This window comes from Coptis chinensis, chromosome 9, assembly GCF_015680905.1.
Source record: "Coptis chinensis isolate HL-2020 chromosome 9, ASM1568090v1, whole genome shotgun sequence".
Taxonomy (NCBI): Eukaryota; Viridiplantae; Streptophyta; class Magnoliopsida; order Ranunculales; family Ranunculaceae; genus Coptis; species Coptis chinensis.
This window is the reverse complement of record NC_141464.1, coordinates 32570103-32593948: the sequence shown is the minus strand read 5'-3', so window position 1 is coordinate 32593948 and position 23846 is coordinate 32570103. Positions and strand designations below refer to the sequence as shown.

Genomic DNA, 23846 nt, shown 5'->3' with positions numbered 1-23846 from the left:
TCCCCCTTCTAACACCATAACCAAGGACTTGTTGATCAGAATGTCCTGAAAAACACAGAAGGATGGATAGAACGCCATAGTACATGTAAGTACTAGAATGATTTGACAAACAGACAATAGGTTATAAGCAAGGGATGGAACAACTAAGACAAATTCAAGAGTGAGGGTTTTAGATAACACAATAGAACCTTCTCCACTAACCGGAGTTGGAGTACCATCTGCAGTAGAAACAGCGGTTTGAGGTAAATCTCTAAGACTTTCCACAAGGCTAGGGTCATTTGTCATATGGTCAGATGCACCTGAATCAATTATCCATGTACTATTCGAAATAACCTTACCATTCATACCTGATTGAGTTACATTAGCCGAAGCATGGTCTGGATGTCCATGCACAACATTAGCAATGGCAGCCTTGCTTATATTCTTTTATGGCCTCTTTGCGAAGTCCCACCAATCAGGATAACCAACCACTTTATAACATCTCTCCTTGCTATGACCCAATTCTCCACAAACATTGCACTTTTTATCTGCATAAGGATTGGATTTACCTTTAGGGTGGCGTGAAGGACCAGAGAAACCGGGTGAAGTATTGGTCTTGCTATGAACAGCCAAGACAGAGGATTCAGTTGATACAGAGTGCCCCATAGCCTGTTTCTCCGATTACACCTTGCGAATGTAAGCATAGCTTTGCTCCAAGGAAAATTTAGGTTCCTTGCGAAGAATCTCTCCACGCACCTGATCATACTTCGAATCTAGTCCACGGAAAAACATATGAACCCGCAATCTGGTCATTGTTGACGTCTCATGAACTACAGTTGCAACATTGTTATTTTGGGATGTTACCCTTTGATCAATCTCCTGGAACATGGCCACCAATTCGTTGTAATAGGAAGGAATAGGTCTCCCATTCTGCTTCGCTTCAAAGCACTTCGTATTCAATTAAAAAATTCGAGTTTCATCAGAGTCATCATAGAAGGTCTTCTCCACAGCCTCCCAAATGTCTTTTGTAGTAGGAAGACGAATATATCGATTCATAAGAGAAATCTCCATAGAATCAATAAGCCAACTTTTCACATTTTCATTATTTGTAAGCCAACTTTTCACATTTTCATTATTTGTTGCAAAGTCATATCCCAAAGTCAACCTTTTTAGCCACTAAAAAAACCAATCTTTCCCCTTGCTCCAATACGCATTCGCATGAGAGGAGCCCATATGGTATAGTTGGACTCATCTAATGAAATAGTTTTTGGGAATGTGATGTATGACGTTTGAGGAATTGTTGTCAGATTCAGCCATTGCGAAAAAAAAAAAAAAAAAATTTGGGTTTTAGGTTTAGGTTTTGGAAAAAAAATTCGGGTTTGAGATTCAAGGATGGTGATTAATGGTTGTAATACGTAGCGGATTTCAATGGTTTGGCTTTGATACCATGTAGAACCAAATGATTCAATTCAATTCAGTTATATATTTACTTGATTGAATTCTAAAGAGGTTACAATTGTTTATATAGAGGTTACAAACAAAGAAACAAAACAGTCGGTGACTTGAGAAACACGAGGCGCGAGTCGCGCTCTAGCTACTGGACATCGTCATGCTTGAGGCGTAGGTCGCGCTTTATACATGCTTCATCTGAGCGCAGGTCACGCTCTATACATGAAAAAGTATATATGGCTTTCTACAATTACAACTAATCTATCTCGATCAAATGATGATCTTAGCTTCTCTGTTTCACGATTGCCTATGGTTGGGAGCACTAGCTAGTAGCTACATGTCCAGCACCAACAGTGTTGCTCTGTATAGCTCTCTGGGAGAGACAGACAATGGACAAGAACAAGACGAGTATTTTGAAATTGGTTTCGACCACGAAAGGAAAGAAGGTGCAACTGGAGTTGGACATTTGGAAGCAGAACTGGAAACTGAATTAGAATGATTACAGCTCAACTTGGATGCTGAGGAGTCATTCAGAGATGAGTTACAACAAAAACAAGAGGACGACTGTGAGTTGAGTGAGAGAGAGCACAAGTGAGGGAGAGAAAATGTTTTCCCTCGTTATTTCTGGCCACCTTTTTGAGATACGCGTGCTTTGGTAGATCTACACGCGTTAGATGTTTGCCATGTAGCAAGCCTAAAACCAAAATTTATGGTTTGCACGTGAGACACACGCGTAAGGGTATTTTAAGTATTAAGCAAAATACAAGGCAAAAGTTAGACTAAAGTCTAATTTTCAAGTATAAATGTATCAAGGTCTAATATCGCTATTATAAGTTGGACTAAAAGCTAAATACCCCTAGAATAAACAAGAACTCGGAAACTATTGAACTAACCATATCTCAAAGAATAAATAATGGGAAATCAGAAACTACATGCAAATGCATGGAACGGAACTAGCCTCAAAGAATAATTAATGCAAAATTAATAATTGGATTCAACTGCATCATATCGAACTAACCTCATAGTATAATTAACGAGAAATCGAAAACTGAATACAACTTAACATTGAACTAACCTCAAAGAATTATTAACGGGAAATCAGAAATTGGATGCAACTGAAAGGAACTAACCGCAAATAATAATTAACATGAAATCGGAAACTGGATGCAACTGTATGGAACTAACCTCAAAGAATAATTAACGAAAAAATTAGAAATTGATGCAAATGCATCGAAATAACCTCAAAGAATAATTAACGTGAAATTAAAAATTGGATGCAACTGCATAGATTTAACCTCAAAGAATAATTAACGGGAAATCGAAAACTGAATGCAAATGTATTGAACTAACCTCAAATAATAAATAACAGGAAATCAAAAACTATATGAAAGTGCATCGAGAACTAATCTCAAAGAATAATTAACGGAAAGTTGAAAACTGGGTGCAAATGCGTGGAACTAACATCAAAGAAAAATTAACCGAAAATAGGTAACTGGTTGCAAATGCATCGAAATAACCTCGAAAAATATTTAACAGGAAATCGAAAATTGGTTGGAACTGCATTGAATTAACCTCAAAGAATAATTAATGGGAAATTGAAAAGTTGATGCAAATGTATTGAACTAAGCTCAAAACATAGTTATATATTATAGGAGTGGGAATATTTCGACAAGTACTGTTTTGTAGTTAAAATGGTGTTTATCATATCATTTTTCATATGATCATGAATGACTTGCTATTCAAATAGCTTCAATATAATCCTCGCCTCATTGGGCGTTCTCACAAAAATTTATCAAACTTCTATATTAGTTAACAAAAAAAAGTCGAAGTGGGTTCGTTTTTTTTACGGAGTGTGGATTTTTTGCGCTGCAAGAAATTTGGATAGGTGATCAATATAATATTCATATCTCATAGCTCAGCATAGTTGTTAATATTTATCAGAATAATTTAATATATCAGCACCTGTTCGTAGGATGGGTTTGAAAACTAGTAATATGATGTGGATGTACTAGCGACAACAATCACATAAAGAAGAAAGTTCATGAATGAATTTCACATTGTAGCATCTTTCTTCTCCTATTCACTTTCAGACTTTCAGCTAATGACCATTATGCCATGGTGAATTGGTGATCCTGCTCTTTGTGCCTTGACAAAGTTAGCATAACAACGAAGAAGCGCTTAATCCTCATGTCAATGTTACCATAGTCCAACTCAGTGTTTAGAAAACCGGACCGGATCGGTGGTTGAACTGTGGTCCGATCGGAACCGATAAATTTTCAGTTCGAGTCAGTTATAACTTGAATTTTTGGTTGGACCCTCGATCTAAATTTAAACCGTGGTTCAATCGGCAAACCGGTTCAGCTCTAAACCGGATCACCCTTATTATATATATATATATATATATATATATATATATATATATATATTTATATATATATATTTTTTGAAAAATTGATTTTGTGGGGAGTTAAACCTAGCACCTAAACAAGATGGTCTAAACTCCAAACCAACATGCTACTATGTGTTTCTTGTATAAAAAATTCATTTTGATATATAATACCAATTAATATTGAATTAAAACATGTATTTATTCATTTTTATTTTGTAATTATTAAAAAAATTGCTAAATAAATATCAATCGGTCCTACCGAGTCGAACCATGATTGAACCATTTTAACAAAAAAATCGGTTCGATCACTGGTTCGGTTTTCAAAACATTGGTCCAACCTAAATCGGCTGTGCAATGCAGTGGTAATAGAACTCATATAAGCTTTTAATAAACACTAACAAATTATTTTATATATAATTAAATACTCATTTTGCCAAAAACCAGTAATTGAGGTCCCATGGTCTAGTGGTCAGGACATTGGACTCTGAATCCAGTAACCCGAGTTCAAATCTCGGTGGGACCTCTTGCCTGCCCTCCATTTTTATTACAGTTTAAAAATACAGAATTAAAGGTTCTGCCCTCCATTTTTATTACAGTTTAAAAATACAGAATTAAAGGTTATGCAATGTACTAAATTTTTGTGTGAAAATGAAACTAGTTGAGCCTTGTGTGAGCTAAATTGGGGGAAGGACGAAGGACTTGGGGATGCATTGTTTTATCTGAAATCTGACTGTGGGTCACAACTATAGTAATTGATACAAATCTCATACGTTAAACCATCTTTCTTAACAATCTATTATTGTAGCTTTATACCAATTCAAGGCAACACGAATTGTTTGTTAACCAAAAAGGTTGAGAAAAATAACTATTTAAAACAACCGCACTCCAACAGAGATGATCACTGACGGCAAGGTTACATTTTAACATGTATATCCAGCTGTGCATAAAAGAGGCCCTGTTTCTGCTGTGAGAGCAGGCACCAATGATCCTTCCGAGACAGTAAATGATTGAGCCTCGGAGTATAGAGGGGGGCAGCTTCCCCAACCAGACTGGACAAAGTAAGCGCCATTGTCAAATACATCCTTAGATGACCTCCACTTCCAATTCTTCCACATACCATCTGTGTCTCTCTTAGTGACCTGTAATACGTGTGTAAATAATACATTAACATGTTATTCGAGTTATAGAACATACCTCTTGTCCAGCGGAAGAAAACCCGAAATCAAAGAATGATAACCTTGTGAGTTGTTACTAGCCTTGTCTCTTGAGAAGGATTGTTACTAGAATCAATCCCCTTTGTATCCACACCTTAAGCCCACCCCTTCAGTGAATGGAGAAAGAAGAGAGTCGAGAATTGTTTTCTTTTTCCTTCAGCTTGTTATTTTTCTAATACCTTCGTAAGATATATAAAACCAACCAAACATATAGCTAACTCCCACGACTCTTGCGCAACAAGAGATTCATGATAGATTATATTCTATCCAGTGTATATTCTATCCAGTAGGACTACGATCCTACGATCCAGGGAGTAGCTTAAACAGGGGATGGATCCTTGATCCATGTGGGCGGACCTAAGTGGTCGAACCCACTTACAACGTGCAACGTAACAAAATGATGAACTTGTGATCTTTTTCGTCTACAGATGGAATTTCTAGTTCAATAATATGTAGTGTACACAGTACATACCTGTTTAAAATATGGATTGTTTGGGGCATTGAAGTAGTTCCCTTCACTTAAGATTGTTGGATTAGCACTCCCACCAATGGCATACATCATCCACTCTTCATACCTGTTATTAGTGACATGGGCATAACCCAGTCTAACCCTGCCATACATTTCAGCAATATCAGATTTGTACTTGCGATTTTCTTAAACTGGATATTGGGGTACTTGTTTAAAATTTGATGGCTTCACCTTGGCATCCTTTGTACTAAGTCAGGACCAAAATAATTGAAAACAACGGTAACTCTCATGAGCTTATCTGCAGTAAATGCGTCATCGTGTCCCAATAACATCACCTGCAAAAGCAACTTATTTAGAAACTCTCCTCGCTTGGCCAGCTTATTAATTAATCATGGAACTTCAATAGACTTTGCACATACTTTGTCATGTTGGGTAAAAAAATTATTCGAGATGGTAACGTCTGTGGAAGCATGAGTGACATCAACAAGACCATCAGTGCATCTAGATAGAAAACAATGGTCTATCCATATGTTATTTGATGCAAAAATAGTAATGCCATCCCCATCAGAAGGAAGCCGATGTCCAATATGAGTCGTATTGCTACGAACTAGACCTCCCTTCGAGGGCTTACAGTCATGAATGTTGATTCCATGTATTATAATATGGCTCACTTCTTGGATTGTGATGCAAGGCCCATTAGCTATCTCTACCTTAGCACCTCTTCCATCTATGGTCTTGAAACTACTCATTATAAGCTCATTTTCTAGAGTAATAACCATGTCCTTACTGAAAACTATCCACAATGGCTTCTCTTGTATGACACCAAATCGAAGTGTGCCTGGCTTCGGAATGATTGGATTATCAGACGGATCAGTAACCTCATAAATTGCACCATATTTGCCTCCTATCGCTGCATTACCAAAGCCTATGGGACAATCAGCCAAGTCACGGCGATTAGACACCCAATCTGGATTTGATCTCCAGCAACTATCAATCTGGTTCATGGTCTGCTTTTGTACATTGGTAGGTACGGTGTTATAAGTTTTATATACAGGGTGAGCATGGAATGTGGAAGCCAAAAATGCGAGTAAAGCGTACACTATGAAAGGAATTGGGAAGACCATTTTTCTTTGAATGAGGTGTGAGTGAAATGGAGATTAATAGGAGACAACAAGGTGGTGTCCATGACCTTCGATACTAATTTACTATTATAATCCTTAAAATTTCACAAACGTGATTGCACGAGCATTGATTTGTTGACTGGCATTGGATGTCTTTGCATCAAAGAACGGTTCCTATCCTAGCTAGATTTATAGGCTGCCCACTAACAATACTTACCTAAACTTCTAAAGCGTGTAAAATGTAAATCTTGCGGCCTTCGCTGAATTTCAGCAAGCAATCAAGGCGCAGCGCCCAACTTAAGACTTAAGGCTTTCATCAGATATTCAGATCAGACTTTTCATATTGGACAGACACATAGTTCTGAGCATGGGTTAAAATTGGTGCTTGTGCGCGTAAAATATATCTATGGTAGTCTGGCGTTTAATTAGAAGATCTGGATTCAGATTAAAGAGAAAAAACAAAGTACTGGATAAGATGTTAATTGGTGCGACAATGAAGATATGCCATAGTGCAATACTGCAATGGCATGGTAAGCCTAGGAGGTGCTTAGACCGAAAATTTGGAGTACAAGAAATGACAACTAGATTAATCTATATAACAAAGAAGGGTGGTGTTGGACATCCAACACCACTCCCTAACCTTTGGATCTAGCTTATGAGGTGGCGAATTCTAGGACTTACGAGGTGTGGGTTGTTTAATAGTGTGGAACAAGAGTGTTGCATCATTCTTGAAGTCAACAATTGCGGCTGGACTTTTAGTGGACTTCGGTTGGGTTTTTTTGTCGGGCTTCTAATGGGTTTCAATTGGAGTTTTTTTTGTCGGGCTTCGGTTAGAGATTTTTAGTGCGGGCGGATCTTGGCGTCGAGTCTTGCCGGCGTATCCAGTGTCGTCGACGGGGGTAGATGCGCGTCGGGGCGTCGAAGGCGCATGTATCTATAGTAGGGGATGCGTGTCACGGTGCCGGAAGAGGTGTGCATCCGTGGTCGTATGGGGCGGATGTGCGATGGGCGCCGGCCGCAGCGGCGTATCCGTCCGTCTTGAAGGGCTTAATCTTGGCGTCGTGGGTGCCGAAGGCGCGCGTATCTGTGCCGTACCTATAGCATGTGCAAATACTAGTCTCTCTATATATGATACATTGATACCCCACCCTCGTTGGACAGTTTTTTTTTTTTTTTTTTTTTTTTTTTCCGATGATACTGGACAGTTTTGAGAACCTATGCAATTACATTTTTTTTCCCCAAAGCAAATACTTATTCCAGATAAGCCAATCCCCACGTTTAATAAGTCCCCATAAACAATATTGCCTACTCACCAGGGTCAAAAATCACTGTGGGCTGGACGCCCAGGTACAAACTAGTATGTAATCTGTTCGACTGTTCCTCTTCAGTTTCAGTTAAACAGGAAGCTTCCAAACCCTCAGCCCTGGTGAAGGCGATCTGAACTCAACAAACAACAATACTTGCGTTACATTCTTCATATGTATTAGCATCACCAAATTCCATGAAAAACTTGTAGAATAAGAAATACTGTTTATAAATTACATTCTTCATATGTTAGCATCATATGTATTATCTATTAGATTATCGGAAAAAAAATTATGTATTATCTATTATGCTCTTTAATTAGGACACCTTTTATCATTGTTCTCCCATTCAGTGGTATACTAGTATGTGACCAAAGAGGCTACAGACCACTTGGGCCTTGGAGATTTCACCACTTTTCTACCTGGAAAACATATTGCGAAATCAGTTGCTATTCTGCAAAAAAAAAACACAAAAACAAACAGTCTGTTCGCAATTTACTTAATTAATATATAACACATTGACTTCGAAAGTTGACACCCAGACATTCAGTGAATATGTTGGGCCTCACGAGAAGAATAACATAGCTAAAAGAAATCAACCATAACTCAAGCTTATAACTCAAGTTTAAGAAATGTTTGGGGTGTAACTCCCGTATTTAAAATACCTCGTATTAATTAATTAATTTATTCATTTAAAATTTGTTGGACTGAATTTAGAATATGTGGGTCTGATTTCTGGGCTCGAGTCTGATTGGGCTTAGGTTTTAAACACAGATATATATTCATATTTTTCTAGAGAATAGGGTTTTTGAGATTAAAATAAAATAAAATGGAGGTGACTCGATTGCTAGAGAATTGGAGCGCAACGATTCGGATTATGAGGGATTGTGCAAGCTAGCTTGGAATTGGTTCTCACGTAGTTTTCTTCTATATTTCTTTTTCGCGATACAGGTGAGTAGTTATATTCTTTACTCTATTCCACAAAAGCTTTACTGTCCGAGTTTTTGTTCTCACTCAGTTTTTCAGTTTTTCGTTATTTTTTCTCATCCTGTGGAATTGTTGGACTTGTTAGATGTTAGTATCGCTATTTACTTAATCATTGAAACTCTGAGATTAACTATTGGAGACTCGAAGAAATCGTTAATGGAGGCGCCAGCCCCATTAGAAATCGGTCCTGTATTTTTTTATACTAAACTGCTATGTTGTTGTGTTGGTATATGTTGTTGAACTGTTAAACTGTGATAGGGTTGATGTTTGGTCGATTGGTGTTTGGGTGGGTGCTGTTGAAAACTTTGAATTACTATTAATGGCGGACGAGATGTCGATACAATTTTGAGGAAGGGTTGTTGATCAAGGAATTTAGGTTTTTGATTTAATAAAGTATTGAGGGTTTTCGCAGGGAGTCAAACCGGGGGTATGAGGAAGTGAGTTGTGGCTGATCTGGTGGTGGCTGGTGGCGTAGGGGAGCTGCTGGCGCTGGTGAGGGTGAGAGGAATCGAGTTTTGTGGGTATCGGCATGTTGGGTTTTTCAGGGGGTGAAAAACCGAGTTGGTTCGGTTTGTTTTGGAGTGCCAGGGGTGGTTAGTGGTGGCTGGTGGAAGAGGTGCTGTGAGGAAGAAGGAGGAGGAGACGATCTGGTTCCTCTTAGTTGGGTTTGGGCTTGGGTCGGAACCAAGTGGGTTGGTTTTGTTTGGGCCAAAAATCTATTATAGTTTTGGGCCGGTTTTTATATTAGTTGTTGGGCCGAAATCTAATTTTGTTGTTGGGCCGGCTCACATTAGTTTTCTTTGGACCGGTTTTTTCTATTTTTGTTTTGGGCTTGGTCCATATGTTTTAAAGTGGGTTCGGTTGATTCACTAGGCCAGTTTAGACTTTTGGGGCCGGGTTCTAAGGTTTGGGTTTGGGCTTGGCTAGAACCATTACCTTAGTCATGAGCCCAGGAGCCATGCACCTTGACCTTAGCCATGAACCATGGCTATGACCCTGAACCTGTTGAATATGGAAATGACAGGTTGACTTTGACATTGACCGTTGACCATTGACCGTTGACTGTGGAATGTTGATTTTTTTTTTAGATTTTCACATATTTAAGAATATGGACAAATATAGTAATAAAATATTGTCGAAAATTGTATAACTTTGTTTGTCATTATCTAATTAAGATTGACGTGAGTAGTGTGTAAAACATATAAATATTGGCATGTAATAAGATGAGAATTCTTATAAGACTTAGATATATACGTTTTAATAAGAATTACACTACATACGGACTCAGATTCATGGACTTTAGTATTGGGCTTTTGACGGTTGATCAGTTTGACTTGACTTGTGATTTGGACTCGAATAATTATGTGTGATGTTTGGACTTGAGTTGTTCTTTCTTTTTAAAGTCGTTCCATTTTGACATTGGTAGAATGGACATATATTTTGATTATTTATTTAATATTTGTATAGTGCACAAATGGAAATAATGCGTGCCTTTGATGGGGAATTAAGTTCACATAAATATATTGAACGAATACATTACATGATTGATTACTATTACGAGTTGCTACTTAAATGAATTGTAGTATTTATGAAGGTTTGAGATATTCCATAGTGCAATATATGATTGGCACGTGGAATAATAAGTTTCGAGATTTGATATAGAGATACTTGGATATCGTGCAATGAATAGTATTGGCACGTGATAATGTGGATTGTATTATAACGAGAAACGTTGAGCTTCAGTACAATTAAGTATACCGACATGAGATAAAACTAGAATCATTATGAGACATGAAAGTATGACACCTGAATAAATTACGTAACGAAAATCTTAGAGCCTAGCTACGACAACTCATGTGATTTGGCCCTTGTGATGGGCGTATGTGATATGATTGGCTTTTCTGGCGTTTTAGTGAATCTGAATAGCCTTTTGGGTGTAAGTGATTTGATTGGCCCTTCTGGCGTTTCAGGGAATCTGAATGGCCCTTCTGGCGTAGCCGAATAGTGGCTTGAGTATTTGATAACCCATAAAAAGATGTAGTTTACCTACGAAATGAACGATGAACTCAAAACGTAAGTAAACTAAACTAATTTTACGGAAAGCTACCAAATTTTCTACTCCCAAATCTATCGAAATAGAGTGGAGTAACAAGTTCGTTCCACTCCTAGTTCTTTAGCATGTGATGTTTTCTAGTTAACTAATCGGTCTTAAGTCTAATGAGAGTTTTACGAGGGGGAATTATACTACGATGCAACTACCCACAAGATACAAATTATAATTGATTCAACTACGGAAATACTACGTTGATTCTATAATAAGGAATTAGGGGGGATTGATTCCACCTTAACCCAACTTAACTCACTAACGAATTTAATCGTCAGAATCCGAATTGAATCAAGCATGCGGAACAATTGGTTCTTTCTAATCCCTAATTGCATATGACATTTCTACCAATTCATAACTAGCATGTGAACGATTAAACCCATTCTCATGGCTTAATTAATCGTTTCTAGAGTGGAATAGAAATTACGGCGACTCTACGATAATCGAATCAAGCTTTCATCAAGGCTTCTCAACCCCTCTAATGGAGGTTTAGCCGAGAATCATTCCAAGATCATTTCCATATGAATCTAAACTAAACATAATATCAAGATTCAAAATTTACTAATCTAAATTAAACAATAATTAAAATCTAATTAACAACTAAGAAATGGTAACCAACAATAATTAAAACTAGATCTAATAGATTGAAATAACAAAAATTGAAATGACAAAAATAATAACTATTTTATTTATCTAATGAATGATATTCAATGATTCAAGAAATTAATCTAAAATAAGAAATGAAATTCTAAAACTAAGTTCTAAAACTCATTAATGGAGGCTAACTAATCTAATTCTAATCTAGGTCTAACTATCTACCATTAACAAAGAGCTAAGCTTTTGATTTTATACTTTTAGATCCAAAAATCATGCATGGGCTTGGAGCCATGTTTTGGGCCAGAGAATCAGGCCCAAAACCCAATTTCTTTAGTCCAAAATGGGCTCTTCAGCTGCAGTTGGCTTCAATAGATGTTTCGTCCACTTCTGCTCCTCTGATTGGGTCAAGGCTTAGACCATTGGAAAGCTCTTTCCGAGCCGGTCGTTTTGACATAAGGTAGGCCCAATTCTGAGGTCTGAGTCCAAAGATATGGTCTTGGGAAGTTATGCTAACTTTGTGTGTTGTTTCTGCTCGTGTTGACTTTGACTTTTCAGCTTTGACCGGGCTTTAGAAAGGCTTTGTCTTCTTGAATCTTGGCCTTTAATCACATAACTCCTTAGCAACCAACCATTGCTCCTTTATCTCGCTAAAGTGGCACATTTCTGCATATAATGAACTTTGAAGCCTGAAATGCATAAAAACACGTAATCAGTATTAACTCTTACTTATTATTCACATAATTGGTCTAAAAGGATGATTATTAAGGGGTTAAAACTACAGTTTTGGGCTCTTATCAACCACCCCCAAACAGCATTTTGCTTGTCCTCAAGCAAATATGAGAAATTAGCGTAAGTGACCAAAAATGGAGTTCTATCTACTCTCATTTCGCTGAGTGCGATTGCATTGACCATATGCAACAAGGTCTTAAACCACTAGGAATTCCCTAGTAGACGAGTTATAGCCTCGTGAGAGTTTTCCAGTGAAGGTACTCACAAACTTCATCTATACTACAAACGACTAAGAAAGAAAACTATTGTTTCCTTTATTCATGCTCCAAATTATCTATACATCTCACTAGCTATGAACAAGAATAACCAAGTCAAAACCTAAGCTAATATATGCATAATAATCAATCATCTACAATAAACATATATACAATGAGTAATACTATGAAATGCAATAGCGGTCCGTTTAAACTTCGAATAATAAGCGTCCTTAAGTAGGTTCTCACAATAATAGTCAAGATACAACACTCGATTTTTCCACTCAAGTTTATTTACTCTAGTCTTGCTGATGGGCACACTTTACCTTACAATCTCAATGACACACAAGGAAGTCGGAGTTGATCAAACATATCCGCCACTTTACTATCACACTAACCTATTCCTAATTGAGCTAGAGGTCTTTATTAGGTGTTTCGGGGATTAGGAGATGGTTTAAGAAGGAAGGAAATGGATATTCAAAAAGGACAAGTCTGAGATAATAGAGTCTTCATATTATGTAACTAGAGAAAACCTTGTTATTTACTTTTGCTTCTACACTTTGTTTCCATCCTTAGCCATATTTTTTTTCTTTTTCTTTGGCTTTTGACTCTTTTTATTCTATTTTTTTAGAGTTTTTATTTTATTTCTATTTTTATTTTTTTTTCTTTGGATGGAAACTTCTTTTCTTTATTTTCTAAAGCAACTAACTAATTTTTTGTTTACACGTGTTTTTCTCTTCTTCTTTCTTCCCTCATTCTATTCTCGGACTTATTCTAAATTGGGTAGGTTGATTTTATTTTATTTTTTTTTTTTTTTTTTTTATTTTTTTGTTTTGTTTTTGTTTTGTAATGGGTAAAGGATTTGTGGTTTATGAAAGGCTAAAGAAAGGCTCGAGGGCTTAACTAGCGGAAAATAATTCATAGGTTTGAATTTCTGGCTATATCGATCCAAAGAAGGCCTAAATTCTCGCTTAGGATATGGTTTAGTGATCAAGCAAGTGGACGTGTGATTTCTCTATCCGGATTTTACTTCTCCCTTGTGTCATTTCTCAAATGTTTCACTCTTATAAGGCTTTAGGCTATATTCTCACGGGATTGTAGAATAAGTATTCTAGCCTAGATTTCAGAAACTTACTGCTAACAATCATAGATACTCATGTAATATATTTATAGATAGATGCAAAGAATATTACCTACATATTAACCTAAGTTTCTAAAAATTATTCTAATGCAAAAGCTACGTGAGACTTCTAGATTGTTAAGAGCATAGAGAAAGAAAACAATACCAATATTCCTAAGTGTATAGCATAACTTATTTATTTATATTTTTGAATTTTTGAAATTTTAACTAGAAAACAAGTGCATATTATACATATCTATATCCTAACAGATGCCTTAATTACACGCGTTTCTATGCCCACCCCCAAACAAGAAGCATGCTTTGTCCTCAAAACATTTAAATAAAGAGGGTAGAAAAATACCATGGAAACGCTGAAATTCGGAACATCCGCAAAACAAGGTTAAAACATACTAATATAAAACCGACGCGAAACTCTATAAAGAGTTCCACCCATTATCAAGGTTAACAAATTAAATTGCTTGGGACATAAGCGGATACTAAATGGAATTAAAAACTTACCTTATCTCCCCGACATGCATATTATCTACCCAAGAGCACCATGGGTCTTGTATTCCAAATGGGCATGGCAAGTCCAAGAACAAATGCTAGCAAGAACCATAAGCGTTCCCCGCCCTACGTGTGTGATCACCTCATGAGACCAAGCACCATAAGTAGTGCTTTGGAACAAATCTTCGAAAAGACTGTTCGGTATTATTGTAGGAGATGTCATCTCAAACTACGCCTGGAACAGCCGCAAATGACCCGGAACAACCCGCTAAAAACCGGAAATTTTCTGGTCTAAGGAAGTCGGTAGCGGGTTGCGCCTCGGGTTTTTTATTAATTTTTTACGGTGTTTTGCGCCGAGGCCAACAACTTGCGCAGGTGCTTCGGTGCTAAATTTCAGAAAAATGTGTAGAAGCGCAGTGCGCTTCTACTTGGGGTGCTTGGGTCGCGCTCCCGAGGTGTCCGATGGTTGAAAATTGAGGCGAACAACGGGGAAACGGGGGAGTGAAAGGTGAGTGATGGAAGTTAGGTGTAGTGTGGGGTTGTCGATGTAGAATGAATGAAGTTTATATAGGTTTTAAGTTGCTAAAACAAATCGGGAAGTTGCCAAAAAGCTTTTCCGGCAATTTCTGGAAATACTAAAATTTCCGAACCCGAAAACGAAAACAACTCATATTCTTGATTCTAAAACAACCCTAATATCTTTTAGGTTGAATTTAGGATAGAACCTACCTATTTTATCGAGATTTCATCCTACCATGATATTTATTCATAGATATGCCTATTCGGCAATATTCTCACCCTGACTCCGAAATAACTTCTAAAAAAAAGGAGGTCATATAAAAATAATGCTGGACTACATAATACCACCCCCAAACAATTTGGGAAAGTGGGATCAATATTAAACAACCACGCACATTGAAAATAACCACATTATATTAATATTGTCATTCAAACAACATTTCACTACAAAAGTCAAAATTAACTACGGAATTTAACAACGTAACATCCTATCTACTAAATATAATAAAAAACAACATCAAAACAACAAACAAGAAGAAATCTAGCTACTCTTCAAGGGAGCGAGGTGGGGGTAAGAATAGGAATTTGAGTGATCAATAATAGAAAAACCAACACCACCCCCAAACAAATTTTTGAAAACAAGTTTGTAAAAATTTGTTTTAAAACGTGGGTCTTTTAAAGTCAGATTCTCGAGACTTGCTAGATTACTATTTTTATAGCTTTAAACTTTTTTACTTTTTATGAATTAGGTTTAATATAAAGGAAAACAATAAGCAGTAAAGATATAATTCACACCATAGAGAAACATGACTAAAAACCAAGAAAACATGCAAGAGTGGAAAACGTGAATTATGTGAAACGTGGACTTAGGATCTGGTACTTACAGCCACACACTCCATAGGGAGGGCCCAGTTACCTGAATGGTGCATTCACCAATATATGGAAATAAAAGGAAATGCACCAAACACAAAAATTGAGTCGTTTATAGTCAGATACTCGAGACTTTATCTAAACATATGTCTGAATATGCAGTTTATCATATATCAACAACCAAAATAGTTGTGGATCGTTCCATAAATAAATATCACATAAAACATATCCAAACACAATCAAGCACCAAGATTTCCTACGACGCAGCCTAGTGGAATGAAAGCGAAGTCGGATAGACCTATAACATAACCGAGCATGCACCTTATGTTTCATCTTTAAACGAGAGGGTGTCCTAGTGAATAAGTGTGGAAAAGTGAATAGTTGTGGAAGATATGGTGGATTGGGATAAGTTTTAGAGGGAAAGCATGGAAAAAATGAGAAAGTGGGTTTAGCACCAAACTCATTCATGGTGTAGTTAGGGACTGTCTCAAGTCTGAAAATGAAGGTGTCAAGTGGTTTATCCTTGGGAAGTATTTGTTTACTAGGTGGATTTAAAAATCATGAAGCCTGAGGAGAAATTAAAGGATCGAGTGCAAACTCGAGGTTCCTTTGAAAAGGTGGAGGGTAGGGAATATTGGTGATGGAAGGTGAATGATTCTCAGCTAGAGCTCTCAAGTCCATATCATCAGAAATCTTGATATATGCAAGACATTCCTCAATAGGTGGGTCAAAAGGATCACTGGGATAGAGATTGAAAAATTCATCTTCCGTCATAGCATCAAGGGATGAATGGTTATTGGCAAATGGGGACTCGCGAAGTGGTAAAGAAGCGGTGCAAAAGAGTTGTAGGAATTCTTCTTCGATTTCGTCTACTACCAGGGAGTTATTGTTAAAGTTAGAATTTCCGAAGGAAAGGAATTTGTTAATCTGTTTCTCTGGAAACATGTTTTTGAAGTAATCTTGAGCTAAGCTCTTGATCATGCTAACCTCTCCATTTGTAGATGAATCGGGATACTGTGTCCTCGTTTTGAAAACATTTACCTCAACGAAAAGATAGCCAAAGGACAAGGACATCGAACCATCAGCGGCGCAGTTTTATGGCCAGCGTTGGCGATGTAGCCAAGAAGGGGCGCTCTAAAATGATAGGTATAGAATTGTTAGTGACTTCTTATGCGGATAACGAAGTCGGCCGGTAGTAAAAATTTTAGACTTTAACCAAAGACGTTTTCAACCACACCCTTAGGATACTTAATAGACCGATCGACTAATTGCAATGTCATTTTAGTAGGTTGCATCTCCTCTAGACCTATTTGTTTATACAAATAAAACGGGGAGTAAGTTAACACTAGCCCCCGTGTCTAGTAGTCGCGGTCGTTGTGTGAGAATCTCCTAAGGTGCATTGTGCAAGTGGGGCGACCGGGGTTCTTGTACTTAACAATTCCATTATTTTCGGATAAAGTTGGGAACTGCTCAGGTTAGAAAGGCGTCTTTAGGTATGTTGGTCTTACGCCTAGTAGTGCACAACTCCTTAAGAAACTTAAGCGTGGTTAGGTAGCTTTTTATAGCTTCGAGAAAAGGAAGGTTTATCGTTAGATTTTTGAAAATGTTCTAATCTCCTCAAAGTTAGTATCCCCGTTAGCATGGCTAATTTATGAGGGAACGGTGGTTTAAACTCTATATTTAGCGTATGGCTCGACTTGATGTGTAACCTTGGCTTTACGTTTCTTAGGTTGTGGTTTAACCGGGTACCTCTACGGTGGTAGGTTCTTCGGTTTCTATTTCGTATCTAGTTCGATATCCGGTGTAGGAGAGTCTTGATGGGGTAACTATAGGCATAGTTACTTTGTTATCAACCACTCTTCCGAATGGAGAGTGGTGATGGCATTTAGCTCACCTACGGTTGTAGTTTCCGTTACTAGTATTACCGTTTACCTCAAAGGTTGTGTTTGTTTGTTCTAGGGTTGGGTATCGCTTGGCACGGAAACATGCCTTTTGGTTGGGCTTTCTCTTGGGCTAACCTGTTGGTTTAAATTATTAACGGATTGTAGAATGTGTTGGTTAGATTGAGCCATGGTTTGGAAAAGTTGTTGGCTCACTTGTATGAAGGTGTCAAGAGGCGATCCGGTTGTGTGGGTGTAGTAGTCCGCGGGTGGTGTGGACCGAACTATCTCGCGTTGATTATTTATGGGCTGATTGTGATAGTTATTATTTACCTAACAATACCTCTATTAGCATTATAATTATTATAACTACATTGACCTTGTGCTTGACCTTGTCGAGGTTGCTTTGTTGTTATAATTATTATAATTACCCCTCTCTTGTCCTTGTTGTGGTGGAGCTTGGTTATAACCGTGCGTTGGCCTAACATATTGACTATTGTACCACCATGTAGGTGTGACTTGTTGGTTATTTCTCAAACCGAAGTTGGGATTTTGTCTCCAAGGGCGTTAAGTTCACTATTAATGGAACAAGAATGTTCATAGGTCGTAGGGCGATGGGAGTCGGGATGCTTAGGACTCCAAATGTAAACTACATGGATTTGAATTTACATTCATGACGGGATAGGCTTTTGTTGTCTGAAAATGGCCTCTACCTTTTTGTGAGGGATTCAATTAGAGTTTTAAGCTCGGGATCTGATTTAACCTCAAACATACTTGGTAGCCTTAATCGTTGAAGAAGAACTAGCGGAGCGGGGAGTAATCGTCCACTACCCCCAATTATTATTACGCTTTAGTCCGATCTTCCAAAATTTATATGCCTCTGGTGCTCCTTTACTTAGGAAACTACCCCCATTCATTATGTCTAGGACTTCTTTATGGTGGTGTAGAAGTCTTTTGAAAAAGGCACGAACTAACGTGTCTTTTGCTAGGTGATGGTGTGGACACTCTATAAGGAGATCGGTGAAACGATTACAAGCCTCCTCGAAAATGATTCATGAGGATTAAATGAAAAGAAGTGAATCTTGGAAAGCATTTCATCCGTCTTTAGGGGTGGGTAAAATGTTCCATAAACAAATTGAACAAGTTTGGCCCACGAGTCCATTGAAATTAAGCGCTTTGGACGGTTAACCAAGACGCCGCCTTATCGGCTAAGGTGAAAGGGAATACCCTCAATTTAATTTGTTCCGCACCAACCGTAGGATGGTGGAATGTTATAAGGACTTGTTCAATCCTACGATGTGCCGATAAGGTTTTTCATGGTCTAAACCATGAAAAGCGGGTAACAAATTAAATATATTTGGGGGATGCAGAAATCCCCAATGGGTCTGCTAGAAACGATGCAAGATTTAGGGCTATCGCCGAGGCTTTATAAAAGTCGAGAGAGAGGAGTCTCTCTTTCTTCACCATAATATTAGGTGGTGTGTGTGAAATAGTAGCTAGAGGTGTAGTGGGTGGGAAACTAGATAGACTTGTTTGTTGACGTTGCCGTGTAATTACGTTAGTTGTTTTTCTTCGACCAGACCTTAATCTCATGCAAGACTAAGTCGAACTTAACTAAACATGCAACACTCCAAACAATTCTGATATACTAGTAGAAACCTCTAACTGGAGATGCGAGGTGTGGAAGAAAGGAATACCTAATTGCGTCCTTGCTTCGCTTATGAATAGCATCTTGTTTACGCGTGTTCAGTGTATATAACAAGTTAAAACACTGAAAAACTTGAAAAATCGAAGTTCGAAACAAACCTGTGGAAATCCGGCAAATTTCAGCTTAGGGCGCGGGTGCGCTCGCTTAGGGCGCGGTCGCGCTCCGTGTAACTTCAAGTTACAGTGTTTTAGGGCGGGTCGCGCTCAATATGGGGGCGGGTCGCGCTCAAGGCTCCAGGCGTTTGGGTGCAGGTGCGCTACGTTTGGGCGCGGGTGGTCTCAGTGTAATTTTTCGCGGAACTTTTCAACACTGAAACGGACAACCACAGTATGAATCAAACAAGGGTGGGTGGGTTTAATGGGACTTAAAAATGACTAATTATACTATGAAAACAATGCTAAAGTGAAACTAAGATGGCAGCGGCGCCATTTGATAACCCATAAAAAGATGTAGTTTACCTACGAAATGAACGATTAACTCAAAACGTAAGTAAACTAAACTAATTTTACGGGAAGCTATCAAGTTTTCTACTCTCAAATCTATCGAAATAGAGTGGAGTAACAAGTTCGTTCCACTCCTAGTTCTTTAGCATGTGATGTTTTCTAGTTAACTAACCGTTCTTAAGTCTAATGAGAGTTTTACGAGGGGGAATTATACTATGATGCAACTACCCACAAGATACAAACTATAATTGATTCAACTACGAAAATACTACGTTGATTCTATAATAAGGAATTAGGGGGGGATTGATTCTACCTTAACCCAACTTAACTCACTAACGATTTAATCTTCGTAATCGAATTGAATCGCTACGCGAGAACAATTGGTTCTTCCTAATCCCTAATTACACATGACATTTCTACCAATTCATAACTAGCATGTGAACGATTAAACCCATTCTCATGGCTAATTAATCGTTTCTAGAGTGGAATAGAAATTACGGCGACTCTACGATAATCGAATCAAGCTTTCATCAAGGCTTCTCAACCCCTCTAATGGAGGTTTAGCCGAGAATCATTCATGAATCATTTCCATATGAATCTAAACTAAACATAATATCAAGATTCAAATTTACTAATCTAAATTAAACAATAATTAAAATCTAATTAACAACTAAGAAATGGTAACCAACAATAATTAAAACTAGATCTAATAGATTGAAATAACAAAAATCGAAATGACAAGAATAATAACTATTTTATTTATCTAATGAATGATATTCAATGATTCAAGAAATTAATCTAAAACAAGAAATGAAATTCTAAAACTAAGTTCTAAAACTCATTAATGGAGGCTAACTAATCTAATTCTAATATAGGTCTAACTATCTACCATTAACAAAGAGCTAAGCTTTTGTTTTTATACTTTCAGATCCAAAAATTGTGCATGGGCTTGGAGCCATGTTTTGGGCCAGAGAATCAGGCCCAAAACCCAATTTCTTTAGTAAAAAATGGGCTCTTCAGCTGCAGTTGGCTTTGATAGATGTTTCGTCCACTTCTGCTCCTCTGATTGGGTCAAAGCTTGGACCATTGGAAAGCTCTTTCCGATCCGGTCGTTTTGACATAAGGTAGGCCCAATTCCGAGGTCTGAGTCCAAAGATATGGTCTTCGGAAGTTCTGCTGACTTTGTGTGTTGTTTCTGCCCGCGTTGACTTTGACTTTTCAGCTTTGACCGGGGTTTAGAAAGGCTTTGTCTTCTTGAATCTTGGACTTTAATCATAGAACTCCTTAGCAACCAACCATTGCTCCTTTATCTCGCTAAAGTGGCACATTTCTGCACATAATGAACTTTGAAGCCTGAAATGCATAAAAACACGTAATCAGTATTAACTCTTACTTATTATTCACATAATTGGTCTAAAAGTATGATTATTAAGGGGTTAAAACTACAGTTTTGGGCTCTTATCAGTATTCCGTTAAGCAAAAAATTAGAGCGAGGCCAGCGATATTTTATGCGAATAGTGGCGATTTTTACATAATGGCTTTTCGTGTGAGGGTTACGGTGTCGCGCATCCCGGGGGTAGCTACGCACGGAGTGGTTCATTATGTTAGGGGAGACATGTGGATGTACATGTTCGGCATTGGGTAGCGATTGTGGTAGCCAGGGAAACTAGGTAAGACATAGATACGACATGATTTTAGGGATACGCAAAGAAAGCCTTAAATAATATAATTATGGTAATATGTTGGTTAATGATATATCTTTAAATATATGATTGTATATGGTTTTGCAGAAGGGTGGGTCAAACTAATTACTTGTGCAGAGACGACCCACTCTGTAATTGAGCATTAAATGCGGTAAGTATAGAATATGCTTGGCTGGTTATTAGTTTAGTTAGAACCTAAGGCGCTTCGGTGGAGGAACTAAATGCCTTTGTATTATTGTTAGGAAGCTAAGGCACCTCGGTGGAGGAACTATCTATCTTAAGTATTGTACTTAAGGATGTTGTATTATTCTTTGGATGTTAAGGCCCCTCGGTGGAGGAACTAACTGCCTTATTTATTGGGTATATATATGCATAAGTATATGTTGTATTTTAGGCTACTCACACCAGCATTGTTTATAATACTGACCCGATTTGCATGTTTGCTTATCAGGTTGTTCATTAAATGAACATAGTTGATAAGTCTTGATAGGATTAGTGTTGAAGAAGGTTGGTTGCTGTTTGTGGTTTGCATTAACGTCGCATTCAGGATATGTTTTGTTTTCCCATAAGGTGTAATAGATTTTAGTTAAGACAAATGTTGTTTTGTATTTTCAGTTGTAATTATAATTAAAGAGGGTTGAAAGGAGATTTGTAATTTAATCATATTTGTGAATTTTTGTAATAAAGAGGACTTTTGTTTATTTGAAAATTTTTATTGGTTTTTAATTATCCGCGTATTTAAACTGATTATGAGTTTTTGGGAATTGAGAGTGCATCACACCTCGAAAATCGAAGAGTCGGAAATAAATATTATTTTTCCGAATTCTGTCGAAATTCGGGGTGTGACATGTTCCCTTAACCCTTAGTTGTTTAAAAAAAAAAAAAAAAAAAAAAAAAAAAACTCGTAACTCAAGCTTAAGAAAGCTAAACATGTTTGTGTACTGTTCAATATGTTGTATGCAGATAAAAGAAAACAATAGAAGACAAGGACAGAAAAATAGGTAATAACTAAGGCGCGGATTAGGCTGTCCTTAAGGAAAGATTTCGCCTCTTCCAATGGTGCAGAAAGGCAACAGTGGCGTCTTTCTCACAGGATTCAATGGTTAATAGCAGCCTGATTTTGCATTAGAATAGACTACCTTCTAGAACAACAATATAACTCTCTCTGGCGGCTGACAGGAAGAAGAGAAGAAGAATAGGGCATGTAATGGTTTCTTTTTTTCCTGAGATGTGTTTCTAATCAACTGTGTCTGTTATGGATGTATTTATAGAGGTAAGGTGGTCGGTTCCAGATAGGATAAGGACTCACACTCACACTTCCACTCTAAGTCGGTTTCAAACTCTAAGAGATAAAGACTCATCCTTAAACTCTAAAGAGATAAATACTCATCCTCAAACTCTAAAGAGATAAAGACTCATCATCCTCATCCTCAAACTCTAAAGAGATAAAGACTCATCATCCTCATCCTCAAACTCTATTGGTGAAACTGACTAGACACCGAAACTAGTATTTAGAAATACTCCTAGAGATTTCAACAATCCCCCACTATTTCAAAATACTAATAGTCCCCCACTATTTTGGAATAGGATATTACAAAAGAAAATGGTTAACGAAATGCCAGAGAGAATTGAAAAACCAATGCATAAGATACTGGTGCTTTTCGGGCTTGAACCAGTCATAGGGTAACATGTTTTATAATACGTGAAAGTGGTGGATTAAAAAATCTTTGAACCAACATTCCCTTGTAGTAAAATAGAGCACATGCACCCACATTGTTCTTTCATTATATGTCTGTTCTGCAGTGTTGCACTTTTTGGCCCTTGCACTGCCTGTGTTCCATGAATGCTCTAGAGTACTTGCTTGAATACTCATAAGAACCAACCTAGTTCTACATTCATGTAGGTGGATATCCATCAAGTGTACAGAGCAGTTAGAATACACTATCTCATAAAAATAATGGATTATGGATTCCATTAAGAGTAAAATAACTCATCCTTTCTCATTGCAATTCAAGTTATACAAAGTATATAATAATGCTATCTAGTCATAGGGTGGGACGTCTCAAAGAAAGACAATAGCATACCAGAGCGACGAGGTGACTTGTTTTTCCCTTTGAACCTACTTCATGGGATCTGCAATCATATAGGTGGGGTTGTCGTCAGTGTTGCCCCTCTATCTAAGGCAAAAGTCCATCCCCCTTGACGTTTCAACCACTTGTCTCCTGTTAAGCGGCTTTGTCAGAGGATCGGCCAAATTTAACTCTGACCTCACATAATCTAGAGCCACAACTCCAGTTCCAAAGAAATGCTTTATAGACTGTAGTCTCGCATCGAATATGCCTCTTTTCCCATTATACAATTTGCTCTTTGCCTTTGCTATTGCGGCGACAAATACAATGCATAGGTACGGTGGAGGCGGTTTTGTACCAATAGGAAGATCTGCCAAGAGTTTCTAAGCCACTTTCGGCCTCAAAGACTTTGCTTTATCTAAAGCAATAAG

At 37.6% G+C, this 23846-nt stretch overlaps 1 protein-coding gene and 1 non-coding gene across 2 annotated transcripts; one reads left to right on the top strand and one right to left on the bottom strand.

Moving 5' to 3' along the window:
• The first annotated feature begins 4268 nt into the window (after positions 1-4268).
• Positions 4269-4340, top strand: TRNAQ-CUG (transfer RNA glutamine (anticodon CUG)). The gene has a single exon. It is a non-coding gene; the product is annotated as a tRNA-Gln (tRNA).
• Positions 4341-4377: 37 nt separating this feature from the next.
• On the bottom strand, positions 4378-6600 carry LOC147475599 (putative pectate lyase 2). The gene is made up of 4 exons (XM_086582284.1): positions 5920-6600; positions 5732-5835; positions 5504-5642; positions 4378-4956 (listed from the first exon to the last, which is right to left on the bottom strand). The coding sequence occupies exons 1-4, from the start codon at positions 6502-6504 to the stop codon at positions 4738-4740; spliced, it is 1047 nt and encodes a 348-aa protein (XP_086438410.1). The 5' UTR covers positions 6505-6600; the 3' UTR covers positions 4378-4737.
• Between the last annotated feature and the right edge of the window lie 17246 nt (positions 6601-23846).

Bases quoted from the DNA above. Each gene is read 5' to 3' on its own strand.
- LOC147475599 (XM_086582284.1), bottom strand. From the start codon at position 6,504: ATGAACCAGATTGATAGTTGCTGGAGATCAAATCCAGATTGGGTGTCT. The intron at 5,836-5,919 runs GTATGTGCAAAG...TTGCTTTTGCAG, and splicing joins TTTTTACCCAACATGACAAA to GTGATGTTATTGGGACACGA. The intron at 4,957-5,503 runs GTATGTACTGTG...CACGTATTACAG, and splicing joins ACAATCCATATTTTAAACAG to GTCACTAAGAGAGACACAGA.